Genomic DNA, 12360 nt, shown 5'->3' on the forward strand with positions numbered 1-12360 from the left:
CTGCCCCCCCCCCCCCCCCCCGAGCCCTCCCCCTACCCCCTTCCCCCCCAACAGGTTGGCTCTGCCCACGGTGGCGGCTGGACCGCGGCGCCGGACGTGCGCTGCCTCGCCGGCCCCGAGGGCGAGGCAGCCTTCGCAGAGCTCGAGCGAACCAACGGCGCCGTCCCACCCGCCCTCGAGGGGGCTGCGACCCGCATTTACCTCGTCGGCCAGACGGCGGACGGCGTGAACCGAAAGTACGTCGGCGCGTACCAGCGGGGCACGCAGGTGATCAACGGCCGCTTCACCTACGCGCGCGTCGGCCAGGGCGGCGACCCAATGCGCATGCTCTGGTACTGCACTGACGGTCCGACGGGCGGCCACTGGTGGGCCGGGCCGCGAAACAACCTCGGCTCCCCTGCGGGCTGGCTGGCGGTGCACGACGCGGCGCTCTTCCCCGAGAAGATCGGGGCGCCGTGGCAGGCGCCAGCTCGCCTCGACGGCGGGCTTCGCATCCCGCCAACTCGCCGGCTCGACCCCCCCCCCCCCCCCTTTTTTGCAGGCTGTGCTGCGCGATGGCGGCTGGATGCCTGCGCCGACGCTGCGCTGCCTCGCGGGCGAAGCGGGCGAGCGGGCGCACGAGGCGGAGCTGGCGCAGCAGCAGGCGCGGGGACGGGCCGGACGTGCGCTCTCTCCGCCCCTCCCTGACGCCGCGCTCTGACGCCGTGCTGCCGCCTTCCCCGCAGGCGCGCGAGGCGGAGGAGACGCAGCGACTGCTGCTCGCGGCGGCGCCGCGCGTCTACCTGGTCGGCGGCACGCCGGCCGGGATCCACCGCGAGTACCTCGGCGCCTACGACCGCGAGCCCGAGCTCGTCAACGGGCGGCTCGCCTACGCGATGGCGGGCGACGCGGACAAGATGCTCTGGTTCTCGAGCGTCAACGGCTACTGGCACGCGGGGCCGCGCGCCAACCTCGGCGGGCCGCGCGGCTGGCTCGCGGTGTACGACCGCGCGCCGCTGCCGGACCGGGTGACGGCGGAGTGGCAGGTCGGGGCGGCGGACTCGAGTTGGACCGCGGCGCCGGATGTGCGCTGCCTCGCCGCCGACCCGCGCCGCCCGACGACGCGGCAGCAAGCCCGGGACCGCGAGGGCGGCGCCGACGCGATGCTGAACGGCGCCGCAGCGATGCACGAGGGAGGAGAGGGCGGCGGGCGCGACGGCGACGGCGACGGTGGCGAGGAGCCGCGTCAGCGCCGCTTGAGGAGTCGACGGGGCGGATCGGGCGCGGGTAGGTCGTGAGAGGGTGAGCAGTGGCGGGGGGCGGGGAGGAGCACGGGATGTTTGCGGCGGCGGGGGAGGGGAGGGGCGGCTTGCGGGTGGGGCGTGCCGCGCCTCGAGGGAGGAGTCTCGAGAGCGGAGCTTTCGAATGAGTGGCGCGCGCCGGGAGCATGGGAGTGGCTGCGCCGGGGGAGTGCGAGACTCTTGGCCAGGCCGCAGGCGGGAGCGAGAGGGGCGGGTCTCGGAGGAGGGCCCTATTCTGCGCCTCTTGCGGCCGCCTGCGAGGGGAGGTTTCGGTCAGAGGGTGAGGCGCGCTACGGCGCTGCAGGGCTCGGCGGCGGGCGGCGCGAGACGAGCCATCGAGGTGGCGCCCCACACTCCGCGCACACAACTCACGGCAGGGGAGTCACAGTCACACATGTCCCCGCCGACGATACATCATTTGGATTTGCTGTGTATTCTTGTTCTTTTTATTTCGCATATGGCGATCAGACGTGCCTCTATCAGTTCACATGTTCGAGCCTTCGTTTGACGTTATGGGTCAAGCGCACACAGGCCGGCTCCCCCGGCGGAGAGACCGCACACGCGCGCACGAATTGAGAAACCAGCGTGCAGCGAGGGGGCAGGTTGCGTTCGTTTGTCACTCGCCATGCGCGTCCTTGGCTGACCCTCCAAAACTCCCTCCCCGCCGTTCGCGCGGCTCGGCTTGCGTATGCGGTTGGGAGCTTCGAGGACATGCAGGCGTCCCACCCCCTCCGGCCATCCCCCCGGCTCCCAAGCGCGCGGCCGCGACGCGCTGCGCACCCTCTATCTTCCGCGCTGCGCCCGCTCTCGGCATGGCCGTCGTCCGCCGAGATCACCTCCCCTCTTCGCGCCGCAGGTGCACAACCAAGGGCTGGCCACCTCCGTATCCATCATGGTGAAGCCAATGGGCCAAAAAGGTAGAGCGCTCCCCTCTCCCAGGTGGCCAGAGGGTACACCTCGTGTGCTCGTGTCGGCGTGCTGGGGGGGGCGCCGGTGCGCAAGCCCACTTTCCGGGCGAGCCCGAGGGGGAGGAGGCCGGGCGAGTGGCAGCAACTCACTGTTAGTGTCCCGGGCGGGCCGCTGCGGCACCGTTTATACGGTTACTGGACCGTGTTCAACGACGTTGAACATTGTTCAACGTCGTTGAACACTACTTAGGAATGGCCGTAGCTCCTCTCCACGAGCGATTGAGAGGACGTACCAAGTATCGATTCTGTATAGAATTGCAAGGCGCACACGCTGGTGCAGGCGGCGAGTCGTCGATCCGACTCGTTCCGCCGTGAAGTCGCCGTGAAGGGTCGACAAACAGGGCCATTTTGCCACATTTTGCCCTCTCGCGCGATCTTCTCGCGTCGGCAAGCGCGCGGGCCAGGATGGGCGAGCCGATCCCGCCACGCTGGACGGGCCAGCGGCTGGCACGCGCCGGCCACCCCGGCGGCGCGGCGGCCTCATCGCGCTCGTCGTCTGCGAGGCCACCGCTCGGCGTCGCCGCGTCCGACGGCGATGGCGCTTGGCTGTGAGGTGGGATGGCGGCATGGTGCGCGCGGACGTGGGGGTGGTGCGGGATGCGCGTGTCAGCAAGCATAGTTTCACCTCTACCCACCCCGCAGGCGCGCCGACGTGCTGCCCGAGCGCGTTTGGAGGCAGCAGCAGCTCCTCGCGAGGCGCCTTCGGAGGGGTGCCACACCCCTTTCCCAGCCGCGCGCGAGTTGAGCTCCGATTTGCGCTCTTTTTCGCACACGCCCGACGCTAGTAGGTGAGGATCGACCATCCTCCGCTAGCAGGGCTTCGTCGGGCGCGTCTTCGTCGAGCGGTGGTGCATCTCCCATGCTCCCACCCGCGCCCTCCTGGCAGCCCGCCCGCGGCCCACACCGACGCCCTCACGGGCTCACCCTAGTCGTAGGTGCGGTTTTTTTGCGTGCCCCCCGTCGATACGGGGCGCTGGGCGATGGCTGGGCTTGTCGCCGGGCGAGCTGGCCCCTCAGTCGGCCGCGGAGCGGAGATGCGAAATCGAGGCGGCGCGGCCCCTGCGCGCAGCCTATCCGGCCGGCGCGCGCATGGTTCCGTAGCCCGTCTAGTGCCTCACTGACCAACTCCAGCGCTACGGTGCACGTGGCCGGTGTGGTACTGGGGCTGGGCAGCCTTGGGGCCGGCGGAGACCGCCGTCTAGCGGTCGCACTAGTCGGATATCGTTGTTCAACCTGTTTGTTCAACGGTTGTTCAACCATACTTTGAGCCTTAATTATTAATTCGGGTTTGGGTCTGTGAGGTCGATACTAGCGTCTATAACTTGCCACAAGCATGCTTTACAAAAGTCCTGCGGAGCGGGACTCGCAGAACGGCCGTCCGCGCGCGCTGTGAACAGCGCCGTGGTTGAACACTGTTCAACGTCGTTGAACACGTGACGGTCCAGTAACCGTATACGGCCCCTCGTGATGTCTTTCCGATTTTGCATTGTGAGTCGTCCTCTGGCCAGCCGAGGGGCACCAGAACGGCATGTGTACTGGTGCTGGCTGCGGGTGCGGAACGTTTTTTTTTTTACTCGCAACGACGCGCTCTCTTTTCTCCCAGTAAGCTAAAAGTACGTACGTACAAGGAGAGAGAGAGAGAACCCCCTCTCTCTTTTCTCCCAGTAAGCTAAAAGTACGTACAAGGACACCCTCGGGGGGGACGCTCGGCGCATGTGCGTCACGTCAGGGTGGAGTTGGCAGTGGCCGAGCGTCGTCTCCCAATCGACTCGCAGCGCGGAGTCGAGGGGTGAAGCGCGTCGCGCTGCGACACTCGAGAGCCGGCGGGATAGCGGATAGCCGTGGGGCGCGGCCGACGTTGAAGTCCTCGAAGATCCGGTGCGCATTCGTCCTCTGAGACCCACGCGTACAAGAAAGGGGCGAGAACGCGGCCATTCTCCATTGACAATCTAACGCAACCTTGAGCTACAGCTAGCCCGTTCTCCACACAGTGCGGAGTCCGGAGAGTGCGCTGTGCGGAGTGCGTGGTGACTGGTGTTTACAATCAGGCGTCAGAGGGAACACGGAACACGCCGCCGTAGAGCCGTATTGGATACAGTACCACAGTCAGATATCAGATGTCATCTTTTCATGTCACAAACATGTCACGTCACTGCATGCGCGCCGTGTCTGCCTCTTTAAACTCGTCCGAAACCGAACTCGCCAGATCTCCGCGGCTTGCACGACTCCCCTTCGCGTGCTCGACGCGCAGCATGCCGCACGCAGAGCTCTCCTCGTTGCCGCGCGGCGTGCGGACCGTGCAGATGAGGCCGCGGTCGAGTAGGCGCCGTTGGAAGGCACGCACCGCCTCTGGCTGCGCCGGCCGGAAGAGGCGTCCCGCGGCGCCCAGCCCCGCGTTTGCGTTGTAAGGGATGAGGTTGACGCGAGTCTTGCCGGGCAGCGGCGCGAGCAACCCGTGCAGGCTGGCCGCCGCGTCGGCGCCGTCGTTGACTCCGTCGATGAGCGTCACCTCCGCCATGAGGCCTCGGTCGGCCCTCGCCTGGGGCGTCTCTCCCGCACGCGTCGAGGTGCAGCCGAGGCGTGGTGTAGCCGAGGTGTAGCCGAGAGCTAGCCTGCAACGTCTCCCCCCACGCGTCGCGCAGCTCGCTCATCCGGTGGCGCGTTGTCGGCACGAGCAGTCTGCGCAGCCGGTCGTCTGCCGCGTGCACCGACCAGGCCAGCCGCGCGGGCAGCGGCTCCAGCGCGCGGATGTGTCCCGGCGACGGTCCGACAGTTGAGACGCAGACGTACGAGCGGCCTGAGGCGGCGAGGGCGCGGCGTGTGAGGGGTACCGGCGGATGGGGGCGGGTGGAGGCGGAGAGTGGGCAGGCGCCGAGCTGGAAGCCGAAGGGGTGGACCATCGCATGCAGCGCGCGCGACACCTGGAGGTGCCGACAAAGCGGCTTCACAGCTCACCACCTCGCCTTCTCTGTCTCTCTCCAGGTGATAGAGCCTCCTCCACGTTGTCCGCCGGCTCGCCCATGCCCATGAACACCTGCACGCGACGCCGCACGGCTCTCTGGCCGCGAGAAGAGAAAGGGGCAGAGGGCTGGGAAGCTCACCACATTCCTCAGCGGCGGCATGCCGTGCTGCCGGACGGCGGCGGCGGCGGCGTGCAGCTGCGCGAGGATCTCGTCGGCGGCGAGGGAGCGGAGTAGGCCCATCGTGCCAGTGGCGCAAAAGGTGCAGCCCTGTCGACAGCCGACCTGCGAAGAGACGCACAGCGTGGAGAATGCTCCCTGCGGAATGATGACGGCCTGATAGCAGGGCCAGGCGTCAGGCGCGCGACAGCAGAAGGTGCCACTCAGTGCAGGCGCAGTCAGCGCGCCTCAACCTCGTCGCCGCGCCGCAGTCGGAGAAGCAGCTTGCGAGTGCCACATGCGGAGACGGTGGACGTGAGAAGCGAGTGAGGCGGCTGCGCCGAGAAGGCCAGCTCGAGCGCGTGCCGCGCCTTGTGGCCAAGCCCTGAAGACTCCTCGAACGGGTCCCGGCCGTCTCGCAGCTGGCTCCAGACAATCTTGGCGCGGCCAGAGCCGCCGAGAAGGTCGGCCGCGGCGGTGGGCGGGACGGCCAGCAGGGGAGGTCGACTCGACTGGCCCAGCAATCCCATGTGAGCTGCCGCTATGAAGAAGTCGATTTCCTTTGCTTGCTGAGTCTTTGTCCTTGTTTCTATTTATCGTTATGTGATTTTTTTGGAAATCGAGCAACATAAGCCGCGAATTGGCCAGGCGGGTGCGGCTAGCCTCTTTGGACAGGGTGGCCCGCCACAACGACCCCTGGAATTGTGACTCGCGCTTTCCTCCCGCTTTGTTTTTGTTTGTCTTTTTTGTGTATGACTCTGTGTCTTGATCTGCCGACAACCGAGACAGCGCAGTGAGCCAGAAAAGAATGACTCTACTGAGAGCTGTTGGTTGCCGCTCGATTCACAGCACAGTGCGTAACAAAAGGGTTGCAACCTGGTAATAAGACGGCTCGCAGTCGGTAACCTCACACAAAAACACAACCCCGGACCCAAGACGCACAAGCAAGCACAAGAAAGGAGACACCGTACTCGAGTAAGCTCACATAAACGCACAACCCCTGACCCAAGTGCCAAGACGCACAAGCTCAGACAGTCGAGAAAGGGATAGACAGCAACGACAGTCAGAAGTCAGCGATGGGTCCCAGGGCGAATGCGGCATCACCCTAGAGGCATCACCCTAGAGGCCGTCGCACTTGAACCGCTTCTCGCCCGTGTGCGTGCGCCTGGAGAACAGGGAGGGGGGAGTCGGGCTGCCGCGGGAGAGAAGGCCGCGGGGTGATCCCGGCACGCCGATCACTCACTTGTGAGTAATGAGGTTGTTGGAGCGCGTAAAGGCGGCGCCGCACTGGTCGCACTTAAACGGCTTCTCGCCGGTGTGCGTGCGCCTGGCGAGGAGGGGGAGGGAGAGTCGGGCTGCCGCGGAGACAGAAGGCGGCGGGGTGGGAGTGCGGATCACTCACAACACGTACATGTACATGTACATGCAAAGCGGGCAGAGGGCTTTGTTTGTTTTCCGGCAAACAAAAAGGAAATAAACAGAGGGTCCCCAGCACTTTGCGTCGTCTGAACCACAGCGTCCATAGTTTCTCTTCTTATCCGTTACCATGTAGAGCAAGGTCGAGGGCGGGCCCTTTCGGGCTCGGGCCGCCCTCTCGCCCGCCCCTCTGCGGGGCTTGCACGAGCGAAACCGCCGCAGTCTCCGAGATCAGAAGGCGAGCCAGAGCTCCAGCAGACAGCACCTCGCGCCCGAGCGCCGAGGCCCTCCTCCTCCTGGCGTGGGTCGGTTGTGCATCCCTCCGGGGGCCCCTCTGCGCCGGGGAGGCGTTGTTGGAGGCTAGGACGCAAGCGTCCGTCGCCCTTTTCAAACTCGGGGCCCACTCCGCTACGCTCCGACCCGAATTTTGAGGGCCTGAAAAGTTTAAGGTGTTGCTGCGCAAAAGGGTGGGGAGCCGCGGCGGCGCCGCAGGCGCGGGCGCGCAGTGGAAGCACGCTAGCCATACATGTTCACGCAGAGAAGCTGACGGTCGGGGTCGTGACGGCTCGAGGGTGCGCACACTAGCGGCCGGACGCCTCACCCGCGGACGCCTCACCCGCACGCGCACCCTCCAACATCGCCGCCGAGCCCAACGCCCTGCCGTCAATCTCGACGAGCGCCGCACACCTGCGCGGACAGTGGGCAGACGTTGCCGCCTTGTGTCCTCGTGTGCCCGGAAAGCCTCGAGCCGGCGCGCACCGGTGGCAGCGCAGGATGAGGCGGCAGCAGTGGAGGGTTGGGGCGCATTTGAAGGCGCTGGCCCCGACGCGCCATTAACTGGGTCGGGGTGGTTCCTCACCCCTCTGGTTTCAGTCAAGCGGGAAGAGTCTGTGCAAGGGGGGCGGATGGGGCTGGCTGCGTCACCTTGGAGCATGAAAGGTTCCTACAGTAAGGCTACTCGAGTACGCAGCACCTTGGCTTGGCCCCCGAGCGGGAGGCGGTCGACGACGCGCAGCATGGCGGTGAGCGCAGCCTGACGACGCGTCTTGATGGACGGATCCTTCTGCCGGCTGACCAATTCCGCCCACCTCTTGACCGGCGGCTTCGTCACCAACATGCGCTCGAGAGGCGGAGCAGCCTCGATGCGATCCAGTTCGGTAGCTATCTTGTCGCGCAGCGCATCGTCAAAAGGCAGGTGTTACAGGCGTACAGGTTACGGCCGTCCACGGCGGACATCATGGTTTCTGCCGGTATTCGGATTTTGCGATTTGTTCGTGTGGGGGTATATTGCAGATTTGTCAATGGTACCGCGTCTGCGACGCGGGCGCCTTGCGGGCAGAGCCCTTAGCCACCCTTTATATCTTGCGCGGTCAGTACTACGCATCCGCTCCTCACAGTCGCACGCGCCGCGGCGCGGCGCGTGCGACTGTCTTTGTTTGAAGTTAAAAGTCGAATCAGAGCGGCGTCGGCGCTGCCCTCCGTTTTCCTCCCCTGGCCCCCCGTCCGGCACCGCTCCGGGACGCACGCCGGCGAAGCACCATCAATCTGCTGTACGGCCCCGGCATCTCCTTCCCAGGCTTAGCTAGACTGAGAGATATTGTGCATATGGTCAGTCTCTTCAATATATACACTGACACTGAACCTCCCAGAGCTCGTCCCGGTCCGTCACGGCCATCCTCGGCCTCCGGAGGGCCCCCGGCCGCGGCGCGGTGCGGCGGCGTCACAAATCCGACGGCAGAGCACCGGGACGCGGTCGGGCGATCTGAGGCCCAACTAGGCGTGTGCATTGCCCATCCAGGGCTATCGCCTGGACCCATCAACAGGCGCCTGCGGAGTTGTGATCACGAGGTGTTGTTTGTTCCACACCTGCCCAACCATTGTGCAGCACAGTAATCGCGCGGAACTGCGAAAGGATACCACCGGACATATGTCAAGACTTCAAGTTAGGAGTAAAGGGCACGCCTCTCTCCTCCTCAAAAATAGCAGTCCACCTTCGGGCAAATGTAACATGTTCGTTCGGTAGAGGTATTAGTATTGCTACTCGAGTAAACATCTCTCTCTCTCTCTAAGTATGTATGTAACTATAGTGAGAGGATCTAGGTTTGGGGCAGAGCGAGGGAGACTTTTCGGCGGTCGTGGAGTAAGAGCTACATACTTCAACCTCATTCATACACTGAAAATGTTGAGTGAGGAGCGACCCCGCAACACCAGCCTCGCTGTGGGCCAGAAGATCGGAGAGAGAGAGATTTTGTTTTTTGAAGATCGGCGGCCCGCGAGGCACGCCGGCGTGCGCGTGGAACGCACGCGTGTGAGAGAGTCTGTGAGACGAACGAACGATCGCAAGAGCTCTAAGTAAATGAGCAGAGGGGTGAGGGGGAGGACGCGTGGTGGCGCTGGCCTGGAGTTCTGAAGCTCACCCATTAAGGAAGTGAGGTACTGCTCCGCCCACCCTGATCCTGCTGAACAAGCTCCTCTTGTAGCTCGATCGCTCACACCGCCACCACCGCCGACGTCTCCCAGTGAGACGATGCTCGATGGAGAGGGGGGGCGACACTGCTTCAGCAGCGTGCACCTCGATCCTGTACCGTGTTTGTTATGACCCCCCCAATGAACACACCAGTGAGAGAGGGCGAGACGATCGAGGGGCCCGTACCATGCGGAATCGACCCTATCCAGTGCTCAAGTGCTCAAGTAATGAGCAGGCCGCTGCTTGCTAGCAGCCAGGCAGGCAGCTCGCTAGCCAGCCAGCTAGCTAGTTAGTAAAGCCGTCCCGACCGACGACCATACTCCCCCATCCATGCCGGTCCAACGATGGTTTCTTAGGTTGTTTCGTCAATCTCACTTTACGCTTTACCGCGCCAATCTGCAATCAATCGTTCGAATCGTCCCAAACGCAAACCCAAATTCCCCGGCGGCGTAGACTCTGCGCAGATGATGAAGAGGGGAGTGCGCGGCAAGGCAAGGTCATCCGCTAAAGACACCAAAGCTGTCTCAACTGAAACGGACGTGCAGGATGCGCCAGTCAGCCGGGAGCGATTGCGCACCATCTTTGACAAGTTTGACGTGGATGGGACCGGCAGCCTCGCGATCGACGATTTGGTGTCCCTCTACAGGCCTTTCGCGGAAACGACGGTGCTTCGCGCGTCGCTGGAGGCGGCTGATACCGAGACCGATGGCTCGTTATCATTTGAGCAGTTCTCCTCGGCCTATGATCAGTTCTGGAGAAAGCGCAAGGCAAAAGCGCCAAAAACTACTCCACTGGAGGCAGGGCTACCAGAGGGTATGCAGAGTCGCGCGGTGGAGTCGACGGTGGAGGAGGCGCGTGCGCGCGCGGAGGAGGCCGAAGCCAGCGCAGAGGAGGCCAAACAGCACCTCGAGACGTTGGACATGGAGCACAACGCGCTGACCCTGCGCATCTCCGCGCTGGAGGCAAGGGTGCGAAGACTCCTCCAGCCAGGCCCAATCCACCCTCCCGAGAGCACCGACGCATTCCCACCCGGAGGTGAGTGGGCCCTCCCGACCGTTCTGCCTTGCGCGTTTGCCAGGTGCGTGACATCGAGGAGCGCCGCATCAGTGAGGAGGCGGCGAAGGCGATCAAGGATGAGGTGGTTAGGCGAAAGCAGGAGGTAAAACGGCTGACGCGTGCGCAGGGTGCCAAGGGGGACTACGTGCTCGTCAACGACCCGCCGGGGTCTGCGCCCGTCAAGGCCACCAGTTTCTCAGGCGGCGACGCCGAGGCGGCTGCGCGGCGCGCTGCCAAGCAGCTACCGTACAAACAGCGCTGGATCCTTTATCGTGACAATGGTGACAGCTTCAAAGAAGTAGTGCGAGGAGGAATCGGCGGCGTCATGGGAGCGAACAAAAACATTGAGAAGCACGTGAAAGAAGTGGTTCTCCCGCAGAAGAAGGCAAAGTTGCAGAACCAGCTGGAGAGAGCGCTGAATGAAGGGGCGAAAGTCTGAGCTCTGGTGCTGTGCGTGCCGTCTGGCCGAAGGCTCCCTCCAGCCATATCTCGTGGTGTGTGCACTGCACAGTGTGGTTTCTTTATCTACATCGATGTAGGTCACGAGGCCCCGCCGTGCAGGGCGCTACGGGCTCCGGCCGGACGTGGCAGCGGCGGAGCGTCGCGACTCCGCCCTTTTCCTTTTTCGCCCAACACGCTATCCACCGTCACCGACCCTGCCGCCAGCGCCGCGGCTTCGCGCCGCGCGCACTCACGCTAGGGCGCTCGCTCACCGCATCTCGGTTTGCGCATTGAGCTCTGAGGCCCCCATCACGCCGGGGATCCACGCCACGGCCGGCGAGGCGTCCCGGCCGGAGACCAAGGATTGAGGCACCTGCGTCGTGGAGGACGATCGACTCGGCAAGACCCTCGCCATCACCAGCCTCTACCCGGAAAACCGCATCCGCAATTTCCGCTCATCGCTTTGCGCATTCCGCAGATCCCTCAGGGAGACGCGTTCCTCCCTCAGCCATCGGCGGCGACCTCTTCGCTCTAGGCTTAGCTCGCCGTTTCCGTGGGCCGGCGAAAGAGTGCCCATCTCTCCTGTAGGTGGCGAGCTAAGCGCGGCTGACTCTGTGCCAGTCGAGACGCCGACTCCGGCAGCGGTGCTACGCATGAGTGCGAAGCAAGGCAAGCTCAAGGCGGCGATGCATGGTTTGGCTGAGGAGATGCGCAGCGCCTCCAACGCGGTTGTGAACGCCGTCGAGAGGAGGACCGCAATTGATCTCGATCGCGACGGTGACGTGGGCGTTGCTGGATCGTCAAGAAAGAGTGAACCCGCCGGCCAGTGGATGGAGAAGGCGACTGGAACGCCCGCTTTCTACGCACCCGAGATGTGCGTCAAGGGCGGTGCGCCTGGCCCGCTGGGCTTCACACAAAAACACAACCCCGGACCTTCACCCACCCTCCGGAAACAGACCCTCTTAACACCTGTACTGCTCGCGCCAGGCTACCTTGGCAAGCCCGCCGATATTTGGGCGGCGGGCGTCACCCTCTGCCAGCTCACTGGGAGCAATCCCTTTGCTGCCCCCGACCTGCCCGAAACATTCCGACGCATCCAGACAGAGGAGCCAACCCTGCCTGGCCACGCCTCGCCTGAGCTCCTCGCCCTTCTGAGGCGCGAGCCGCTGGCCGCTGCTGCCACCGCTGCGCCCGAATCTGCGGCTGCCGAAGCTTAACGTGCCCTTCCGCTTTTAGGAGCATGCTCTGCAAGCGGGTTGAAGCGCGAGCAACGATGAACGATTTGCGTTCCGACCCGTGGGTGACCGATGGGGGTCGATTCCCGTTGCCGCCTGCTTCGGAGGGAACTATCGAGGTTGACGAGGACGAGGTGGCGCAGGCAGTCACCCTGCTGCAAATCGGGTCGGTTGCGCTCGTAGTGCAGTCGGTGGCGAAGTTCAAGCGGCTGCTTCAGACCGAGGATGCTACACCGGCCGGCCCAATGGCTGGAAAGTCGCCCTCGAATCGATCGATCCCCGCAAACACGGTCTCCCTTTGTCTTGGTGAGAGCACGGTCTCCCTTTGTCATTGGTGAGAGCACTGCTCTTGACGGGGGGAAGCCGTCAATCAGCGTA

The 12360-nt window shown here is 64.4% G+C and overlaps 6 protein-coding genes across 6 annotated transcripts in view; 4 read left to right on the plus strand and 2 right to left on the minus strand.

The window, feature by feature from the left end:
- EMIHUDRAFT_454660 (hypothetical protein) overlaps positions 1-1270 on the plus strand; it is a gene marked incomplete at both ends in the record, with an annotated part of 2311 nt that extends 1041 nt beyond the window's left edge. The window contains 4 exons of the mRNA XM_005790851.1: positions 121-455; positions 542-662; positions 726-1064; positions 1241-1270. Of these exons, the coding sequence (XP_005790908.1) occupies positions 121-455; positions 542-662; positions 726-1064; positions 1241-1270 (825 nt within the window). The remainder of the gene's footprint in view (positions 1-120; positions 456-541; positions 663-725; positions 1065-1240) is intronic.
- Positions 1271-4397: 3127 nt separating this feature from the next.
- Positions 4398-5897, minus strand: EMIHUDRAFT_224575 (hypothetical protein; the record flags this gene model as incomplete). The annotated part of the gene is made up of 5 exons (XM_005790852.1): positions 4398-4782; positions 4868-5045; positions 5207-5282; positions 5353-5544; positions 5622-5897. 5 exons carry the CDS (start codon positions 5895-5897, stop codon positions 4398-4400), a joined length of 1107 nt encoding a protein of 368 aa, XP_005790909.1.
- A 589-nt stretch (positions 5898-6486) lies between these two features.
- Positions 6487-6915, minus strand: EMIHUDRAFT_224576 (hypothetical protein; the record flags this gene model as incomplete). Its single annotated transcript, XM_005790853.1, has 3 exons — positions 6487-6532; positions 6611-6694; positions 6863-6915. The coding sequence occupies 3 exons, from the start codon at positions 6913-6915 to the stop codon at positions 6487-6489; spliced, it is 183 nt and encodes a 60-aa protein (XP_005790910.1).
- Positions 6916-9714: 2799 nt separating this feature from the next.
- Positions 9715-10745, plus strand: EMIHUDRAFT_109374 (hypothetical protein; the record flags this gene model as incomplete). The annotated part of the gene is made up of 2 exons (XM_005790854.1): positions 9715-10218; positions 10329-10745. The coding sequence occupies 2 exons, from the start codon at positions 9715-9717 to the stop codon at positions 10743-10745; spliced, it is 921 nt and encodes a 306-aa protein (XP_005790911.1).
- A 655-nt stretch (positions 10746-11400) lies between these two features.
- On the plus strand, positions 11401-11964 carry EMIHUDRAFT_224579 (hypothetical protein; the record flags this gene model as incomplete). The annotated part of the gene is made up of 2 exons (XM_005790855.1): positions 11401-11635; positions 11735-11964. 2 exons carry the CDS (start codon positions 11401-11403, stop codon positions 11962-11964), a joined length of 465 nt encoding a protein of 154 aa, XP_005790912.1.
- A 23-nt stretch (positions 11965-11987) lies between these two features.
- EMIHUDRAFT_224580 (hypothetical protein) lies at positions 11988-12320 on the plus strand (the record flags this gene model as incomplete). Its single annotated transcript, XM_005790856.1, has 1 exon — positions 11988-12320. One exon carries the CDS (start codon positions 11988-11990, stop codon positions 12318-12320), a length of 333 nt encoding a protein of 110 aa, XP_005790913.1.
- Positions 12321-12360: the final 40 nt, after the last annotated feature.

The sequence above is a fragment of the Emiliania huxleyi genome, assembly GCF_000372725.1.
Source record: "Emiliania huxleyi CCMP1516 chromosome Unknown EMIHUscaffold_118, whole genome shotgun sequence".
Lineage (NCBI taxonomy): Eukaryota > Haptophyta > Isochrysidales > Noelaerhabdaceae > Emiliania > Emiliania huxleyi.